The sequence below is a fragment of the Lynx canadensis genome, chromosome C2, assembly GCF_007474595.2.
Source record: "Lynx canadensis isolate LIC74 chromosome C2, mLynCan4.pri.v2, whole genome shotgun sequence".
Lineage (NCBI taxonomy): Eukaryota > Metazoa > Chordata > Mammalia > Carnivora > Felidae > Lynx > Lynx canadensis.
The window spans coordinates 146730704-146751092 of NC_044311.2; the positions used below are offsets into that span (position 1 = coordinate 146730704).

Here is a 20389-nt window from a genome sequence, read left to right on the forward strand (position 1 = left end):
TGGCAGAGAGAAACTAGACACACACAGAGGCAATATGAAGAACAGAAGTAGAGACGGGAGCAAGGTGGCCACTAGCCAAAGAATGTCAGCAGCCCCCAGAAGCTGGGAGAGAGCAGGAAGGATTCTTCCCTAGAGCCTTTGGAACATGCACTGCCACCACCTTGATTTTGTACTTCCGGGTTCCAGCACTGTGAGAAAAGCCCTATTGTTTTAAACTACCCAGTTTGTGATCACTTGTTACAACAGCCACAGACAATTAATGTAAGACTTAAGTGACTTTCCGTCGGGAGAGAACCTGAGGTCAGCCAAACAGCCCCAATGCCATTTTTAAAAACTGTACCACGTTACAAGACTACAAGTGTTGACAGACGTCTTAACACGAATTAGTAGTAGGGCCTACTTTTCCGTACAGCCTGAATTTTATCAAAATGCTAGAAAACAACTGGCAAACTTGGGGAATACGAACGGCCTCATTCAGTTCTCTTTAACAGGCTCTTGTTCAGGTTACATACACCAGGGCTGGCTTTTATATCAGGATCTGCAGAGAGCTATTAGTATATAAAAAGGAGTGGCTTCTTGTTGAAGAGAAACTAGTGGTCCTGAGGGGCAACACAAGAGTAGGTTCCAAACAGCATTAGCTGTTTCCTGTGCATGAGCTTACAGCAATCAGTGAAGAATGAGACTTTAACTTGGCAAAACAGAAACGCTGTAAGTAGAAAATATAGTCAGCTGGAGAGCAGAATCATTGTGAAAATAAAATCAAACAAAAACTTCAAAGACTGAAAAACTGCTCATGCACACATCAAGAAACTTGTGTGACAAAAAGTTTTCGTTTCAAAACAACAGACCGACTCCAAGGAGCTCAAGTGAAGGGGTTTGTTTTCATGACACGCAAGATTCTCATGGAAATCAAAGGACCTGAGCAGCACAGCAAGGCCCGACCTCACTGAGATGGGAGCTAGAGGGTGTCACCTGTCAACCTGGATCTTGGTCCCTAAACAGGTGTCTCTGGAATTTCAACACCTAAGGTTACATGCAAAGGTAAGCTTTCATGGGCAAGGTGGTTTTGTAGAGTGGCTTAAGATGGCTTCCACAGAATTTGTCAGACCTTTCACCCTTCACTATGTGTTTTGGATCATCAAGCACAGGATATAGAATGTATTTACCTGAAGATCTTTTTAAATAAGAGCCCCAAAACTAAGGACCACTGTATATGGGCATTCTCAGTGACCTGCGTGATTGTTAACATCCAAGCCCCAGCCCTAGAAGAAAGCCAATATAAATTACTGGGGCCTGAAGGTCCAGAAGCAGGCCAGGGGCCAGTCAACATTGCACATCAAAACCAATTCCAGGTAACAATTTTTAGCCCGTCTGCCTTTGCCAGGCAGTCTGAAACCACTCTCAGCAACTGAATCGGGTATCCATCCAGTTTCCATTTTGGAGGGCAGTCTCCAAAGCATTTTGGACAATGACAGCCTTACCAAAGCAGAAGGTCTCCCAAACATTCAGTCATACTTCATTCTTACTACAAGTAGAAGTTATTGTTCTCATTTTCATTTACTTGAAACAACAAACCAAAATTGTGGTTACAGTCAGCGATTACAGTTACAGTGTGGTTACAGCAAAAGTCCCTTTACTATGTGGATATCACCATGTCAGAGGGTTCTGGTAACCAGACAGAAGTAGCATCTTACATAATGCACTTTGGAGCTCTACAACATTTGGCCATTTTTTAGGATTTCATGACTTCAAGAGAAATTAGCACTTAAAACAAAATTAGGCACTTATCAAAACTCACTGCACTGTATACACTTAAATTTAAGGGGATAGACTTTACTGTTTAGAAAATCATACCTCAATAAAGCTGGCTTTAAAGAAATTCGGGAGCTTTACATTTTAGTCTAGTCTCATGAGGAAAAGGTGCTCACTGAGGCTTGTGTAGTTTGGGGCCAGTTCTGGGTGATAAGATTATTACCGCAGGCAACAATGGCTCAGGTCAACTGAAGCCCTCTGGGGGATGACATGGAACATACCTGAGAGATTAGAAGTTGGCCTGGTAGCCATGAAATCATGCCCCTCCCACGTCCCGCAAGGAGATCCTGGGCATCAGTGAGCCAGAGTGGCGGAGAGACGAAGGGCAGCTCCTGGAGACCTGAAACTCCTCAGAGCTGAGAGTGGGTTGAGGAGGCCCGGTCAGCCTTGTATCTGAGACTTTAATTCCTTCCATTTCTGCTCGAGAGGCCATGATCTCCGTTCTCAGGCTCCCCTGGCCTCCTCCAGCCCCTTCTTCTTTCCCCCTTATTGTCGCTCCCCCTCAATAATCTCTTGTACGTCTACTGCTAGCTCGGCAATTGCTCCCCAGAGGCCCCCAACTACTGGGTATTTCTCTTTCCACCCCCTTCTTTGCCCGAGGGCTGTTCCCTGGGACATCAGCTGCTGGACACTCCAGCCCGCCACACAGGCCCAGAGAAAGCCCTCGGGCAGAGGTGCAGGTGTGTGCAGGAATCCAAGCATCAACAGCAGGATGGGGGGTTGGGGCCAACAGCACTGGTGTAATGCAGCAATCAGTCTTTATGACTAGGGTTTATATGGTCTCAATAAAAATAACTTTCCTTCGGGAAAACCTTTCTCATGCATTCTAGAGTTGATTCAGAAGACTCCTCCAAAAGGAAGAACTGAAAAAGCAAACCCTTAGCTTTATTAAAATGTCACCCTCTACTCACCTTTTGCCAGTTCCCTTCATGAGAAAGGATGTCCTTTAGACATTTCAGGAGAATTTTTTTTCTGGTTGAGACAGGGGAGCCACTTGCCTTACGCACACGTCTATGTTAAGTTCACCTTCTGTCAAGGTCCCAGTGTGGTAATCAAGCCCATTCCTGAAACCGAAACAGCCTGCTCGGCTGCAGAGGATAACAAGTCTCAAAGCTGACTGCAGGAGTCCTTACAAGTAGACACAGGAAAAGCCATCAGTCGAATGGGTTTGGAAACACAAATTTAAGGCACAAATGATGTGCAGGTCATGTGTGTACATGTTTGTATGTTTGATTCCATTGAAGTTCTCATTTCAGTTCTACTTAGAATTAATGTTTTCTCATTTCAATTCTGTTTAGAAGGCCACTATTGTGGAACAGAATGAGTATGCAGGGATAAGTAATGTTCCTACAATAAAGATAAAACTGACAGGGGCGCCTAGGTGGCTCAGTCTGTTGGGCATCTGACTTTGGCTCAGGTCATGATCTCCCAGCTCGTGAGTTTGAGTGCCGCATTGGGCTCTGGGCTGACAGCTCAGAGCCTGGAGCCTGCTTCCGATTCTGTGTCTCCCTCTTTCTCTGCCCCTCTCCCACTCACGCTTTCTCTCAAAACTAAATAAGCTCTAAAAAAGTTAAAAAAAAAAAAAAGATAAAACTGAAGTGCATGTTTTCTATTCTAATTATTTGACCTGACCAAGAGCACACATGCTAAGAGTCTCACCGTATCAGAGTCCTATGAAATGTTCTAACTAAAATTAGTCACCAGCAAAATACGACAAAGGATCTATTTAAAAATTAATTTAATGCTTGGCTAAAGCTTACATATAGTTATCAAACAATAGTCCTTAATTTCCAAAAAGTTCCTCTTGAAAATCACAGAATCAGAAAGCATAAACTTTAAAACAAGTTCTCTGAATATTTACAATGTGGTATAAACATTATAGAAGACCAAGGATCTTAAATTGCCTGGGTGTAGCTCGTCAGCAAGGCGTATTCTTTATTGCATATATAACTCACATATGTGGGATTTTAAATAAAATGACAGACTACGAAAATTCAAATGCATGTATTTTTGTAAGCTGGTCAGGGGGGTAGACTCATGAATGAGACAGGACACTCAGCCCAAAACCATGCAGTTAGGTTTGTGGGGCTGTTATTTCCCAAAGTTAAACTTCTGTGTGTTCTTTTCAAAAACCTATGTTGCATATATTATTCAGAGTTCATATTAAACCCTCATTAGACTGTAATGCTGATTCAAGGAAGAAAGTTTCCATTCACCCAATGACTAAGTCCACACTCCACTCTCAATTTTAAGGCAGCAAAGCTACAGTGATAGCAACTGCTAACCAAAAGGTGACGAACACTTAGTCACTTGCCAGCCCTTTTGTTGCAACAGGGTAGTAATTCCCTAAGACAACTTGCTACTGAGTAATAATCTGCTGTTAAAAGGCTTACTCTGTAGAAAAACACCACAAATTTCCAGTGTGAAAGTAACTCCACGATGGTATAAATATATATATGCATAATTACACAATTTACACTGCACACATCGTTTACAGAGAACAATTAACTGAGAGGTTAATTTGAATAACCATATAAAATATTTCTGTAAACAAAGTATGACAGGCAGTGAGGAAACATTAACAGGCTTCCTAGAAATAATGTGAATTCCTTCCATTCCAAAGAAATTGCATTTAAGGACACAGTCTTGAATATTAATAATGTTCTTTGTATTAAAACAAGAATCAATATTTTACAGTTTAAGAAACTTTACATATATACAACATTTATACACTGGGAATGGTATTAAAGCAAACAGGCTTTTTTAGTCTCACAGATCTATTTTCCTTCAATCAAAGACTTAAATTCTTTCACATTGTGGTCACTTGCAACAGACATAGCATGATCCAGAGCGCGAACACTTGCAAGGAGTTTTACTATCTGTTTTATGTTTTCCCTAAAAAAGAAAAAAAAAATGCAGCAACATTTCATTAATTAGTACAAAAGCCTTCGAAGGAGAATTTGTTTTTGACTTTGTGACCATTTTTGAGGTTTGCAATCCATTTTTTCAAGCACACATTTAAAAAATTTTTTTTTCAACGTTTTTTATTTATTTTTGGGACAGAGAGAGACAGAGCATGAACGGGGGAGGGGCAGAGAGAGAGGGAGACACAGAATCGGAAACAGGCTCCAGGCTCTGACCCATCAGCCCAGAGCCCGACGCGGGGCTCGAACTCACGGACCGCGAGTTCGTGACCTGGCTGAAGTCGGACGCTTAACCGACTGCACCACCCAGGCGCCCCAAGCACACATTTTTAAAGAAGACAGAAATAAGCAAACTACGGCATATAAAAAAAATTGTCCATATAAAAGCAAAGCTTGTATAGTTTAAAGGACTAGCCCAGAGATCAAGGATCCACTTTCTAAAACAAAAACACCCCCAAATTTCACTCAGATCAATTCTATCATTCACAGCTAGAAAGGAAAGAAAGCGATCTGCTGCCAAACTACTTTCAGAGCCCTGCCGCCCTTTCCCGCCCAAACCAGGGTCCGAGCTCTTTCAGATCATATCTGCAACACAAATCATATTTGTGTCTTCATCCCCAATCCATCCACCAACCCAGCATAATCTCCACTCTACCAAAATTCACTAAGAGGGGCGCCTGGGTGGCGCAGTCGGTTAAGCGTCCGACTTCAGCTCAGGTCACGATCTCGCGGTCCGTGAGTTCGACCCCTGCGTCAGGCTCTGGGCTGATGGCTCAGAGCCTGGAGCCTGTTTCCGATTCTGTGTCTCCCCCTCTCTCTGCCCCTCCCCCGTTCATGCTCTGTCTCTCTCTGTCCCAAAAATAAATAAACGTTAAAAAAAAAAAAAAAATTTCACTAAGAAAGCAGTAAACTGGCTTCCTCTATCACCCCGGCCAGCAGTCATTCTGTGTAGCCCTCAAATTTTAGCATACATCTAAGTTACCTAGAGGGTTGCCGAAACCCAGATCCCCAGGCCCCCTACCCAGAATTGTGATTCAGTAGGTCTGGGGTGGGGCCTGAGAACTCGCATTTCTAACAAAGCTCCCAGGTGAGGCTGATGCCACGATTCAGGAACCACTGTCAGAATGACCACTTATTTGAACCAAGTGTGAGAAACAGCACACAATGTGACATTCGCTGTCTCTTTTCCTCTGCAAATTGTAGCAAGCACTCTTTAGGGAAGGATTATAATTTGTAAAACTTTGTAACCCACATGGAACTTATTTTACGGTGTGTGGCACACAGCAAGTGCTTACAATAGCTGTTGAAGTTCTTTTCTGTAGAAAAATAAACACCGTTTGTTGACATTTAACTTCCTAACAAAAAAGACTATTTTTTAAAAATGTTTTTCTTTATTTTGAGAGAGAGAGGGAGAGAAAATGCACGTGTGCTCAGGGGAGGGGCAGAGAGAGAGAGAGGGAGAGCCCATGCAGGGCTCAATCTCAGGAACCCTGAGATCACGACCTGAGCCAAGATCAACAGTCAGACGCTTAACTGACTGAGCCAACCACCCAGGCGCCCCAAAACACTGTTAAGTATACACACATCAAAGTTTAAAAAGTGAATAGGACTTATCTAGCAAAAAAACACTGGGAAGAAATATTAGTGCCAAGAAATAACAACACCAAAGATGAAATTAAAATATAAATCAAAATCACCTGCTGAAAGCAGTTTACCACTAAAACCTTTACTGCCTACTTGGTTTTTTAATCTTATTGTAAGAGATAGCAAATTTTCTTTTAAGAAAATAAGGTTCTTTTCCATGGAAGGGAAATGAAGGAAGAGAAAAAACGTTTTGTTACAGGGGTATGACTAATGGTATGTATTCTGAAAATGAAAACTGTGACATTTGGAAGAATTTATGAAACTTTAAAAAAAATTCTTTCAAATTTACTTGTTATTCTTACTTTTTATGCTAGAGATTTGTCCCAAAATTACACGAACATCCAAGACAAGGTCCCCAGAAAGGTACAATGGTTCCTTTATTCACTCCTTCTTTGCAACCCCTGGCAAAAAATATGTACAAGCTGCTCCCCCAAAATCATGAGGGATGACCTTCAGTCTATGATATGGATACCAAAAAACTCAACACAGAACACAAATGTCCCCAAATTGGCATATCATCTTTAGTACACTTTAAGTTTCAGTGACTGGCTTTTTGAGGGTTTACATCTATATAACGAACCCCCAGAGATTAAGATCCAGGACATTCCAACAGCCTGAAATCTCCCCAATTCTTCAAGGGAAGAGGCAGAGAAAATCTCCTTAGGGATGCTAGCTACTTAATGAAGTCTTTCTTAACACCTTCATAAATAACATACTGAAAAAAGCTTAGGTGAAACACAAAAATGAAAAATGATGTGTTTTTGGTAGGTTTGCCAATACAACATCAGTGTACACAATTTAAAGTAAAATACAAACGTGACTCTAAGACATTTTAATAATAAATGTGACAAAAACTAAAGACTCTAGGTCACCGTTTCATTCAACAATCGCAGAAAATTACCTTGCATTTCTTTTTTCCACATCAGAACATCCGATACTGTTTCTGTAGATTGTGTCTGCTAAGTGCACAAGGTATCGACAGAAGTTTTCTAACTGAGAGATAGTTCTTTCTCCTTTCAGATTCATGAACCACTGCTTGGGGAAACAATTGATTACCTATGAAGAAGAAAGATGTAAAATGAAACAGAACAAAATAAAGTGTCTAAAAGCTGATCCCAGACAACGGGTATAATGTACGTAAGTAGCAGGCAGGCTGTTGTACTACATACAGCTAATCACTTGACAGGGGATATCCTCTTAAACCCGACTTCCCACATTAGCTATCCAAATACACCTGAATGTATCTGTATTTTTAGCTTCAACAGATTGGTACTCAAAAAAGATAAATAACCTCCAGTATTTAATTAGGGACATAATATTGACAACACAATTGCTTGACCTTCCTGTCTTCCAGGAATCCCTAAATGAACTGAACTGTCCTTTTATCAGCAGCTTTTGATATAACAACACGTGTGGCATAAACATCATATTGTAAGCCTCCCCATCCGGAACGACTCGGTGAGCAGGCGTCCATGCTGGCCCAGAGTGGGGTCCAGACTGCATCGTACCAGAGGCTGGGGGGCGGGGGCAGCTTAGGGCAAGAGCCTAAGCAAGGTGAACAGGGCAGTGTCAGTACTAAACTCAAGCAAGGTGAGGCTGATCCCCATAGGAGAGAGGGTAGTGTACTAGCAGAATTCAGTCCAAGTGGGTAGAGAAGGCTCCCCACTAAGGAACCCAGGGATGCTTAGAAAAATGAGTGATTCCAGAGCTGGCACTAAGCAAGGAGAAGATGAGCCTGGAACAGCAAGTGCCAGAAAGCAAGAAAATGCTCCCTGAAAATGAGACGACATGCTATAAGGTCACAGAAGTCAACAAGGGGCTCTAATGAAGTCTGGGAAAGCTTCTGCCAAAAATGCAGAATTTGAATCCAATCATCAGAGAATATCAAACAAAGCCAAACTGAGGGTCACTCTGCAAAATAACTGGCACATCATCTTTAAAAGTGTCGAGGTTTTATAAAGGCCAAGGAAAAACAAGAACTCTTCCAGATTAAAGGAGACTAAGGAAGACATGATAATTAAATGCCAAGGATGATCTGGGAATTTCTTTTGCCGGTGATGTGATACTTTGGACATAACTGACAAAACCTGAAGGGTCTCAAAGATTAGGTGACAGTAACAGATAAAAGATGTTGACAGTGACACTGTAATTATGTATAAGAACATCCCTGTCTATAGGAAATGGACATAAAAGTATTTGGGACAGGGGGCTATCATGTCACAAACTGACTGTGACATAGTTGAGGGAAAAAACTTTGTATTGCACTTTCAATTTTAACTTTTGAATTGTTTCAAAAAATATTTTTTAAAAAGATCCCATTGCAGGTACCCGGCTGGCTCAGTCAATAGAGCATGCAACTCTTGATCTTGGGGTGGTTAAGTCTGAGCCCCACATTCGCTGGGTGTAGAGATTACTTAAAAAAATAAAATCTTTAGGGGCATGTGGGTGGCTCAGTCAGTTGAGCGTCCGACTTCGGCTCAGGTGTTGACCTCAGGGTTTGTAAGTTGGAGCCCCGCGTCAGGCTCACTGCTGTCAGTGTGAAGGGAGCTCCCTTTGGATCCTCTGTTCCCCTCCCCCACTGGTGCTCTCTCCCTCAAAAATAAAAACATTAAAAAAAATCTTGAAAAAATAAATAAATGAAATTGTGTAACCCCCACATATAAAGTAGAAAAAAATATTAAAATGATTTCTTAAGCCAGAGAGCCCGTTTCTTTAATAACATTCAAAACAACATTCACCCAACCGTTAAAAATTAATTATCCTGAAATTACAACTTTCATTAACACCTACAAAAATGACATAGTAGACGGAAAGAGGAATAAATACAAACATAACTATAGACATTTTTATGTAAAAAATGTTAAGGGGGTTCAGAACTACTGGGAGGCAAACTGATTGTCAACATTACACCAAGTTCGATAATCAAAGGGGTTTTCTTAAAATTCTAAAATCTCTCTTCAAACAAAGGAAACTTAATTCATTCTCACTTATATGCTTTAAAAACTACAATGTGTGTCATTTAACTCACATTTTGGGCTTTTTTGATGCTGTCATCTCCATATTCTGAATTCTGAAAAGCCATGAGAATGTATCTATTTAATAAACCATCTATTGATAACTCCTGAAGAGTTTTATTCGAGAAAATGCCGTACCACTGAAGAAAATTCCCTAATAGCTAGAGAGAGAGAAAAAAAAAATTATTTTCCTCCAGATCGAATATAACTGACGCGTAACACTGCATAAGGTGTACAACATAACGATTTCACAGAAGTATATACTGTATTGTAAAATGATTACCACAGTAGTATCTTTCCCCTAATTGTAAATTTTTTCCCATGTGATGAGAACTTAAAAAAAATTTTTTTAAAAAATGTGTATCTTTATTTTTGAGACAGAGCCTGAGCAGGGGAGAGGCAGAGAGAGGGGGAGACACAGAATCAGAAACAGACTCCAGGCTCCGAGCTGTCAGCACAGAGCCTGACACGGGGCTCGAACTCATCAACTGCGAGATCATGACCTGAGCTGAAGTCAGATGCTCAACTGACTGAGCCACCCAGGCACCCCACCCATGTGATGAGAACTTTTAAGATTTACTCCCTTAGCAACTTTCAAATATACAACACATTATTAACTGTAGTCACCATGTTGTACATTACATACACAGAATTATTTTATCTTACAATTGGAAGTCTGTACTTTTTGACCCCTTTCACCTAATCCCCCCAACCTGGACTCCTCACTTCGGCAATCACAAATCAGATCTCTGTTTCTGTAAGTCTGGATCTTTTTTTTTTTTACAAGAAGAGAAACTATTGAGAGGAGTTAAGCAACTACATTAAGTCAAAGAAACTAGAGTAAAACACATCTTATGAAATACAGTGGACCGTGTCTTGCCAAAGTACTAATAAACAGTTTTAAAGGGTCCAAATATTGCCCCGAATGACTGAAGATCTGCATTTTAAGCTTTAATTAAAATTAACGAATTCTAATGTAAATAGCCACATGGAGCTAGTGGCTACTGTACAGGACGGTGCAAAAACAGAACATCTTCCATCATAATAGAAAGTACTACTGGGCAAGTACCGACTCTTAGATAAATGTCCTCCATTCAAAATCATGCTTAAGTGAGTCCCACAACCATCCTCAAAAAGGACAGAATGCATTATTATAAAATGGGAGTCCCCAGCCCATCCCACCATAAAAATTTCCAAGTTTCTCAATACTTCTCATCTCTGTAAATGTTAACGTTATCCAACCACCTGATCAGGCCAGGAGCTTGGATGTCATTATTCCCCTCTCCCTCAAGCTGTCTGACCTCACTTCCATCCATTCTGCCCATTTCTCTCAATTCCTGTTGCTACCCCCCAATCTAAGCTGCCATAGTCTCTTTCTGGACCCTGCAGTTACTCAAGTGATTATGAGCATATGCTCTGGAGTAGTCTTTCTCAAGCAGGGCTCTGTGAGAGAACTAAAACCTACAGAAAATGATTTGAGTGACCCCTTACTTAATTTTCCCAAGGATGGTACATACCATTCTAGAATCATGGAAAAGAGAATTCATTATGCACAATGGAGGACTCAGGGCTTTAGTGACTGTTTCATAGAACCCGGTTGAGAAGAGCTGCTCATCAGTCAGACTGGCCTGAGTTAGACCCCATTTCTACAGTGAACAAACGAATGATCCTGGGCAGGTTATTCTGGGCCTAACTGTCCCATCAGTGCAGTGGAAACAATAGCTCACAGGCTGTTGTGAGGAATCGACAAGATAAACGATACAGGACGTAGCACAGTGCTCCGTACGTGGTACATTCACGATAAACTTTCATTAGTACTGTTCTTCCCAGCTTTGACCATTAGCCACACAACAGCCAAAGCAACTTAAAAATGGCAATCTGTCCACGTCACTTCCCTGCTAAAAACCCTTCCACGACCCACACTAATTTCCAACAAAGGTACACAAGCAATTCAATAAGGAATGGGCAACCTTAGCATTATTTATAAGAGCCGAATTATGGAAGCAGCCCAAGTGTCCACCGATGGATGAGCGGATAAAGAAGATGTGTGTATACACGACGGAGCATTATCCAGCCATAAAAAAGGACGAAATCTTGCCATTTGCAACAACACGGATGGAGCTAGAGACTATGATGCTAAGCAAAAGAAATCAGTCTGACAAAGACAAATACCTATGATTTCACTCATAAATGGAATTGAAGAAACAAGCAAAGGGAAAACCAAAACAACTGAGAGACAGAGACAAACCAAGAAACAGACTCAACTACAGAGAACAGAGTGATGGTTACCGGAGGGGAGGTGGAAGGGAGGGGATTAAGGAGTGCACGTATCATGGTGAGCACCGAGGAACATACAGAATTGCCGAACCACTATATTGCACACCTGAAACCAATATCATGCTGTATTTAATTACACTGGAATTAAAATAATTTTTTTTAATTTAAAAAAGAAAAAGCCTTTGAAAAGCCTTTTCAAACCAACAGTTCTAGAACAAACAAACTTCAACCCAGGCCCCATATCCTATATAAAAATTAACTCAAAATGGATCGGAGGCTTAAATGTAAACCCCGAAACTAAGAACAATCTAGATGAAAAGAATAGGAGAAAAACTTTGTAGTCCTGTGTTAGGTGAACATTTCTTAGATGTGACACCCAAAGCACAACCCACTCAGGAAACGGTCATAACCCGGACTTAATCAAAACAGAATTTCTGTACTTTGAAAAACTGCTAAGAGAATGAAGACAAGCCACACGCTAGGAAAGAAAAACTCTTTGCAAATCATGCACCCGATAAAAAATTTGTATCCAGAATACAGAACTCAAAGCTGAGTAAGACATTCTTTTAAAAATGAGCAAAAGATTTGAACAGAGGCTTCACCAGAGAACATACACAAATGGCAAATAAACACATGAAAATCTGCTCAACACCATCGGGCATTAGAGAAATACAAATTAAAACTATTAAAAGGACACCACTATACATCTTGTAGAATGACTTCAAAGAAAAACCACCCAAAACTGACATGGTCTGTGGCGAGAGTGAGGGGTAACTGGGTAACGTTAACGTATCGCTGATCTGAAAAAACTGCTTTGCCTAGGTATTTACCCAAGTGAAACATAAACTTACGTATCCAGAAAAAACCTGTATGCAAATGCTTACAGCTTTATTCATCATCACTCCAAACCAGAAATAATCCAGTATTCCTCAACTGGGGAATGGATTTAAAAAAATACAGTGGGGCTCCTGAGTGATTCAGTCAGTTAAGCATCCAATTCTTGGGTTTTGGTTCAGGTCACGATTGCACAGTTTGTGGGTTCGAGCCCTACATCGGGCTCTGCGCTGACAGTGCAGAGCCTGCTTAGGCCTCTCTCTCCCTCTCTGCCCCTCCCACACACACTCTCTCTCAAAACAGATTAATAAACTTAAAAAAAAAAAAATACAGCAACTTGTGGCATATTCACCTTACAAAGGAGTACTACTTGGCAAAAAAAAAAAGAAAGAATCTGCCAATAACACATGACAACACTGAGAAATTTCAAATGCACTGTTAAGTGAATGAAGCCAGACTCAAAAGTATTCCATAAAGATTCTATTCATAAGACACCCTTACAAAGACAACCAGAGGACAAGAAAAAGGAAGGGGTCGCCATGGTGCAGGGATGGTGTTAACTACAAAGGGGCATGGGAGATTTGGGGCGATGGTAGGAGTGTTACGCATCTTGATCTGGGTGGTGAATACATGTCCATATGTAAATGACAGTGCCTGTATCATCCGGACAGCTCATCTCCTCCCTAAGTCCAGCCCTCTTGGACTTTTCTCAGTTTTCCCAGTGTGTGCTGTCTCTCATCTCAGTGCCAACTCCTATAACCTAAATACCACTTCCTCAGAGTGGTGGTGGAGGATCTTCTGTGACTCACTAGTCAAGGTGCCTCTTGTCATATGCTCCCTTACTTCCTTGAATTTCTCCTTTCACGATTCATCACACCTGAGATAATGCTTATTTACCACCAACTGTGCTAGATTACAAAAGCTCCACGAGCCTCCACTTCTAGCACATTCAGTGCTATTTTTCCCAACTCAGAAAGTAACTGGTGTTCTCCTTGCTGAATAAATTAACTGTGGTTTAGCAAGGCAGTTTGCTGGCTGGCTTGGACCTTGCTTTCGAACTCAGAATGCATCTTCTCGTGTGGAAACATCAAACCCGAATAAACTTTTGGAACAAAACTAATTTAAAATGGAGTTTGGATATAGACATCGATCTAAGTCCATAGAGTTACTTAATCAAATACCAAATTACTTTTCAAAGTATAGGAGTCAAACAAAATCTGAAGTCTTCTGGAGAGCCTAGAGGCACATACCTTAACTGAAGACCAAAACTGTCGTTGAAAAAACAAATAAGGCCCAGAATTTTTATTTTCCAAGACACTATGAAAAAAGAAACATGAGCAAACACATTGTAAGTGCTGATTCCTAGAAAAGATTTCTACAAGTAAAATAGGTGAACAAAAGAATTAACTTTTCAAATTTCCAACTAACTATTCCAGAAGATAGGTTTAAAAGAAAATGGAAATATATTTTGAGGCAGAAAGGGAGAACAAAAAGCATTACTTGCTTTATTCTGCTTACGGGAACAATTTCTCCACTGAGCTAGTGTCTTTGGGCTACAGCCTTACACCAAATAGGTAAAGTTTATATTTCAAGCTACCTTTAGTTTTTCCAGAATTTAAGAAACCTTCTCTGAAGATAATGGAGAAGATCATCCTTTTAAAACTTTTTTGTATTTAAAGTAGGCTCCCTGCCCAACGTGGGGCTTAAACTGAGGACCCTGAGATTAAGAGTCACACACTCTAGTCACTAGCCAGCCAGGCACCCCCAATATTATCATCACCCTTAATGTTAAGAGTTACTTACTTTTTGGGATATAAGGGCATGAATACATCATCATCTAAAGTTCTCCTCATTCTTAGTAAAAGTGCTTTTAGGTACACCTAAAGAATTAAAGGCAGATCACACATTTTAAGAAGGGTTATGATAAAAGTTAAATTTTAAGAAATAAAAACAAGCCATATTCTAAATCATATGATCAAGTATTCAATTTCGAGTAAACCATCTTCTCCAATTTTCTCCCTTCTCACTGCAAGCGTTAAGGTCTTTAATACTCCCTACTCCTCATTTATCCCTCAACTACCAAGCAACGACGCCACTTAGAAATCTACAAACCCTTCAAGTCTACCATATTACTAAGATTTAAGATCAGACACGTAATCTGGTTCTTCTCAAAATGAAGTCAGTGAAAACAAGATAAAGAGCACCTTTTCCGTGTCTAAACAGCACCTAAGAATGTCCAGAGGGATGGCAGCAATCTGAAGTTCGGAAACTAGTTATATAAACTACTATAAAACCTTGTGGTTTTATACGCTGCTCTATGTTTTAGCATTTTAATCATCAACTGTTACCCATCCTAATAGTTTTACATTTTTCTTTTTCCATAAAAATGCAGTTTTTTTGATTAGTGGGGGGTGGGGCAGTGAGGAGCAGCAGAGAAGAGCACAGGTGGGAAGCTACCTGGACTAATGACATCACCTTGCCAGAGGGATTTAAAAGCTGCAAACTGTGATCTCAAATTTTGTACACTTCAGGCCATAAAGGACCAGATGGCCTGAGGGAATCAGATTTTCTGGCAAGGCTTAGAACATAACCACTCACTCCCTCAGCTCTTGCTCATTTTGGAAAGGAGAGGGGAGAAAAAAAACCTTCCACTGATAATAAAGAATTAAATTACCTGTGTATTTTTGTTTTCTGCATTCACTACTGAAGGATATCCGTTTATTAATTTTAATGTAATCCCAACCATTCTTGAAGTCTGTGTTGTAGAAAAAGGGTCCCACATATTTTCAGCTATTACTATTAAGAGAAAAGTAAGGTGCTGAGATACAGAAGTAGATTGCAGCCGACTTAAATCTGCTGTCAAGCAGTCTTCAACTTATAAACGCCAACCCTGATTTATTTTTTCTCTCTCTAGAGTATAATAAGCCCCAGTCTTCTTTGTCCTCTTAACTGTGGGAACCCTGAATATTAAATGGCACATGTGGGGAGGACATAGATTCATTCTATTTTCTGCTGCTCGGTAATAATAAAGGGGAGGACTTCTAAATCCTAGATGTCCCGGCATCAAGAATTCCTAACCAAACTTGAATCTTATTTTTAGTATTTCAAATAGGTTCCCATACCAATGATTCCTAATCTTTTTTTGAGAAATTGATAGAAGTAATGAAGTTGCTCCCAGGAAAATGCATACCCATTCCCTGCCCTCAAACTGTGTATTCAGGTTTGCTTCATTTTGCTTCTCTAAAATTCATCTATGAATCCATTACTGCCTCCAATGCCAGGCCTACCCCAAAGGGGTCTTCAACTACTCGGTTAAGAGACATCCACCCTTTAGCCTTCTCTGGGCCAGGTGGGTGTAATTATTTGTAATTGTTTATCATTTGTAATTATTTGTAATTATTACTTCTATGAGGAAACACACTCTGGTTAAAATTCTTCAAAACAGATTTGAAAACCCAATGTGTTTAAATGTTCAATTGAGATATCCCTACCTGTTAGTTTAGGAAGAATCACCTTTTCCACAATTGTAGGCAACAGTGCAACATCTACATCATCTTTCTCTTGCTCTCGTTCTTCACAACCATAAAACAGCAAAGATTCAAACCACAGCATGTTTTCAAAGTCACGACATTTTGCCTAGAAAAAAACAATATTAAAAAGCTAAACCCTTAAAATAGTTGCTCTTTCTGCTTCTAGCCATGGTAAGAACAAGAGGAACCGGATTTAAGCTTCAGTCGTCAACAACTAAAAACTGAACAAAATCTATGAAACACCTATTTTCAGACACTGGACCACAGGCAGTACAGGACCATGACCCCTGAAAACAGAATCAAATGAGTGAGCCCCTGGTGGGGGGTGCAGAGCAGTCTTGCTCAGTTGCGGAGGCAAGAACGAGAGTTCAGGGAGGCGGAGGTGGCCAGAAGCTATGGGGTGGAGGAGGGAGCTACCCAGAAAAGAACTCCAGAGCGCACACAAGTCCCCTTGAGCCTTTGCTGTATACCAAGGCACACGTGCACAGGGTGAAACTCCACAAGGTCCGACGAAGAGCGACCGGGAGCTGGCAGCTGAATGGTTGGTTCCCAGAGCTCACAGTTTTTTCAGTTTCCAGGGTGTCAACCTCAGCCCTCTTTTCCCTACAGTTGACACATTCAACCCAGTCAATCTCATTCATGCCATGCCTCCGTCCCCATGCTGGGAACTTCCAAAACTCTTTCTTAAACAGGACCACTGAACACATATAGGCACTTCTCGTCTCCTCCCTTATGTACATCCCAGGCCAACAGGTCCTACCGATTCCACCTCCTAAACGTATCGGTTTGTCTTATCCTCCCAATTTTCCATTACCACCCAACTTAGTTCAGGTCATTTCACACCCTCCTCACTAATCTTTCCCATGAGGTTCTAAGTTTTTCTAGGATCAAAGGACCAAATTCTTAGTGTTCATTCACGTTCACATCCCAGTATCACTACATGCAACTTTAGTTGACCAAGAAAAGCACTGTATATAACTTGAAAGTAATAAACAGCTCTCTTGAGAAGGAATAGAGATAAAAAACCATGACTCTACACCTAGCTGAATTTGTATTATAGCCCTGTGCCCTATCTCCCCTGAAAAGTATTTTGCTCCAACTTACATCTCTATCTTTTGAGATTAAAATTACCCAGGCATGGTGTTATATTGTTTTCTAACAGTGACACAAGCCACTCACCTCAAGAGGAGTCCAAGTGAGAAGCTGCAGCCGTATGAGGGGGTTGAACAGCTTTGGCAAACAAAGGCCGATATAAGCATCCTTATAGGACAGATAGTATTTTGAACGCCATGCTTCAAATTGGGATTTAATGCAGTCGATTGAATAGAAACTTTCAAGTACGTCTTCAAAAACCTTGCTGGACTCTTTCGAAATGCGATCTAAAGACAACAATAACAACAAACAAAAACACCAGAGAGAGCCATAACTTACAATGTGGTAGGAAACTCAGAGTTCAGTATTTTCCACATTTTCTTTGTAGCCTGAGTATCTGTCAGGCTCATTAACAGAGGAATCATTATTAATTGCAATTTAACAGAAGGGAGGAACGCAAGTTTAGGTTTTCAAATGTCTGTTCTGCAAACCAGAGTGCAGGCAGTCTTAGCTTCGCAGTTCCCAGATGTACCATTTCCTGTTCCTAGAGTTTAGTTAAATACCACCAGTCCCCCAACAAGTCAGTCCCCATTTCAGTTACTACAGTAGATTAACCGTGAGTAACTGCGTGAAGTGCAAAAAACTTTGCTCCAAGCTCTTCAGTCCACAATCACCGTATAAATATCAGAAGTGCATCACAATCAGTGAACGATCATTTTCACTTCTTTCAAGGTCTGTGGGTGACTGTGAGAACTGACATGGACAAGTATCAAAATGGATGCTAGATCTTTAGGTGGAAAGTGATTTGATGCTGCTGAAGACTTGGGAAAGGGGAATCTTTTAATGGTGAGACCGAACTGTGACAACCTAATTCTCAAGATGGATCTTAACATCACTAATAGCCGGACAATCTAACATCTGTCATCTCATATTCTGCAATACGCAGCAGCATCCTGTATGAAGTATTCTTGCCAAAACAAAAGCTTAACCTGAATCTAATCAAGTCTTCAGACCTAAGTGCCAGTTTACATAGAAATTCGGTGAATCGAAAAACAAATTAATCCATGAGGAAACAAAATGTCGGAAATTCTGCAAGGTAAGTGACCTGGTCTCTTCAAAAACTTAATGTCTTAAACAAACAAATAACAGGGGAGTGTATATGTGTAAGGTACTCATGGACAGTCATTAATCCTAGGGAAAAAAATGGAACAACCAAATGCAGGGCATGAAATCTCGCGTGGATCCCAGTTTGGAAAAGACACAACCACCCACAAAAACAGTCCCAACAGTTTTATTTCGGGGGAGCTGTTGCTAAATAAACACAATATTCAGTTAAACATGCTAAAGTGTTGAAAGGAAAGTATCATGATGTGTAGGCTATTTTCAAATGGTTCAGCAATACACACACACACACACACACACACACACACACACACACACAAAGAATTAAGGCAAACTTGGTTTGGTAAGAATTGTTGAATCCGGGTGATACGCACACGGGATCACTGTGCTATTCTTTCCAGTTTCTCTATGTTTAAACATATTCACTATAAAAAGGTGGGAGAAAAAGAAGCTTCTCTAACTAAATTCCAAATGGCCTGCAGCCAACATAATTCCAAATAACCACAACCAATGGCAGGAAAGGAAGATTCTTCTAGAAATGCCTGGCACATAACAGTACTAACCACTCCCTTTCGGTTGAAATTATTTGGGACTCCCCAAATCAGGAGTTTCTTTCAGGGCTGAGTGTCCTACTGCCCAGCTCTGCCTCTCCAGGACAGGCTGCATTAGGGCTATCCTAGGATCTGACTTTTTTTTTTTTTTTTTGGGTCACTTAAAATTCTACAATTCTGGAGAGTAATACTGTTTTATTATGCAAGTACTAAATAAACTCCAAGACAAGGTGTCACCACTAGTTTTGAGAATTCATCACGATATTCAGTTAATAAAAACGGGTGCCTATTTTTACAATTAAGAAAAAAGCGGCTGATTCTAACGCAGAGGCCACAAAACTTCAAATCATCTCGTGGTAAAAACCACACCTAAGTAGAAACCAAACTGGCAATAAAACGTCATTTCCAAATAAATGTCTAACCTTTTTCCAGATTGAAGTTTGTAATATCTGTGGAAGTTTCTTCATCATCACTGGAAAGGCCTTCGAGGTGATCTGCCATCTTACCGGTCTGCTCTCTGGCTTGTCTACGACGAGTCCTAAATAACAAACAGCAAGTTCCCAAACCACACACAAGAGACTCCTCCCTTTGCAAATGAACCAACAGCAAGCATTCTGAGAATTACCTCCTGGCCTCCCGTTCTGCAATCCTACGTTTTGCATGCTCTTGATACAGTGCCCGATCTCGCCCGAAGGAATCGAGATTTGGTGCCATCAGAGCTTTATCTGTAAAACAACAACAGTGAAAATTAAAAGCCTTCCTTCAGCAATCTTGAGGAAAGAGTTTGCACAGAATAAGCCATAATGACAGACTGTTTGCTAATCTCAACAGCAGGCTTCCGCAGTAACTGGTAAACCAGACAGTTTTCTAGTTTAGAGCAAATCTCAGTATTATTCTGTGTTCCCATGAAAAGGAGTAGAAAAAATAAACAGAGAGTTCAACAACCCTATGTAAATACGACTGGGTTTAATCACTATTTTTGTATCTAAGTAACAGAACTAGTTGACGCTATCATGATGACCAAATAAATTAAAAACCAAAATTACCTGTGCAAAGAGAAAATTATAGATTACTTTTCTAAGGAAGGAATTAAGCATCACATGTCTAATGATATGACAGAAAAGAAATCCTGGGTAGGAAGGATGAGAAAACAGCTTTGTTTCAGGAGTTTGAGAATTTATTCTATTTATTCTAATTCTGCTGTGTAGACATTCTCTACTACAATTTTTAGAACAAGGGCAGGATCAACATGGTAGACTGAAAACCGCATCTGAACAAGACTAACATACTTTCTCGAACACTCTTTCAAAGCAGAATTATTCCTTTTTTTGCCTATTTTCTGTCTCTTTTTTTAACTTTCTAGGGCAATATTCTAGTTTAGCTTCCACCCTTCCAATTTAAATTTATTGATTTCAGTTACCATATTTTTAATTCCTAAGAGATGGTTCTTACAATATTCCCATCTCTAGGGCACTTCCTACTATCTCTCGAAGGATATCCATTATATTTTAAATTTTCTTCTGATACCTGCATTGTTTTTGTTTCCTTGGTCCCTTTGGTTCTATTGCTTGTGTTACTCTCTCTGTTGA

General features: G+C 40.4%; 1 protein-coding gene across 1 annotated transcript in view; it reads right to left on the minus strand.

The window, feature by feature from the left end:
* Positions 1-3533: 3533 nt before the first annotated feature.
* PAXBP1 (PAX3 and PAX7 binding protein 1) overlaps positions 3534-20389 on the minus strand; it is a 34447-nt gene continuing 17591 nt past the window's right edge. Inside the window, exons 9-18 of the mRNA XM_030329241.2 lie at positions 19426-19525; positions 19223-19338; positions 17215-17414; positions 15997-16141; positions 15180-15301; positions 14309-14385; positions 13756-13822; positions 9409-9555; positions 7282-7436; positions 3534-4707 (exon numbers count right to left, since the gene is read on the minus strand). Coding sequence (XP_030185101.1) covers positions 4590-4707; positions 7282-7436; positions 9409-9555; positions 13756-13822; positions 14309-14385; positions 15180-15301; positions 15997-16141; positions 17215-17414; positions 19223-19338; positions 19426-19525 — 1247 coding nt within the window. The 3' untranslated portion in view covers positions 3534-4589. The remainder of the gene's footprint in view (positions 4708-7281; positions 7437-9408; positions 9556-13755; positions 13823-14308; positions 14386-15179; positions 15302-15996; positions 16142-17214; positions 17415-19222; positions 19339-19425; positions 19526-20389) is intronic.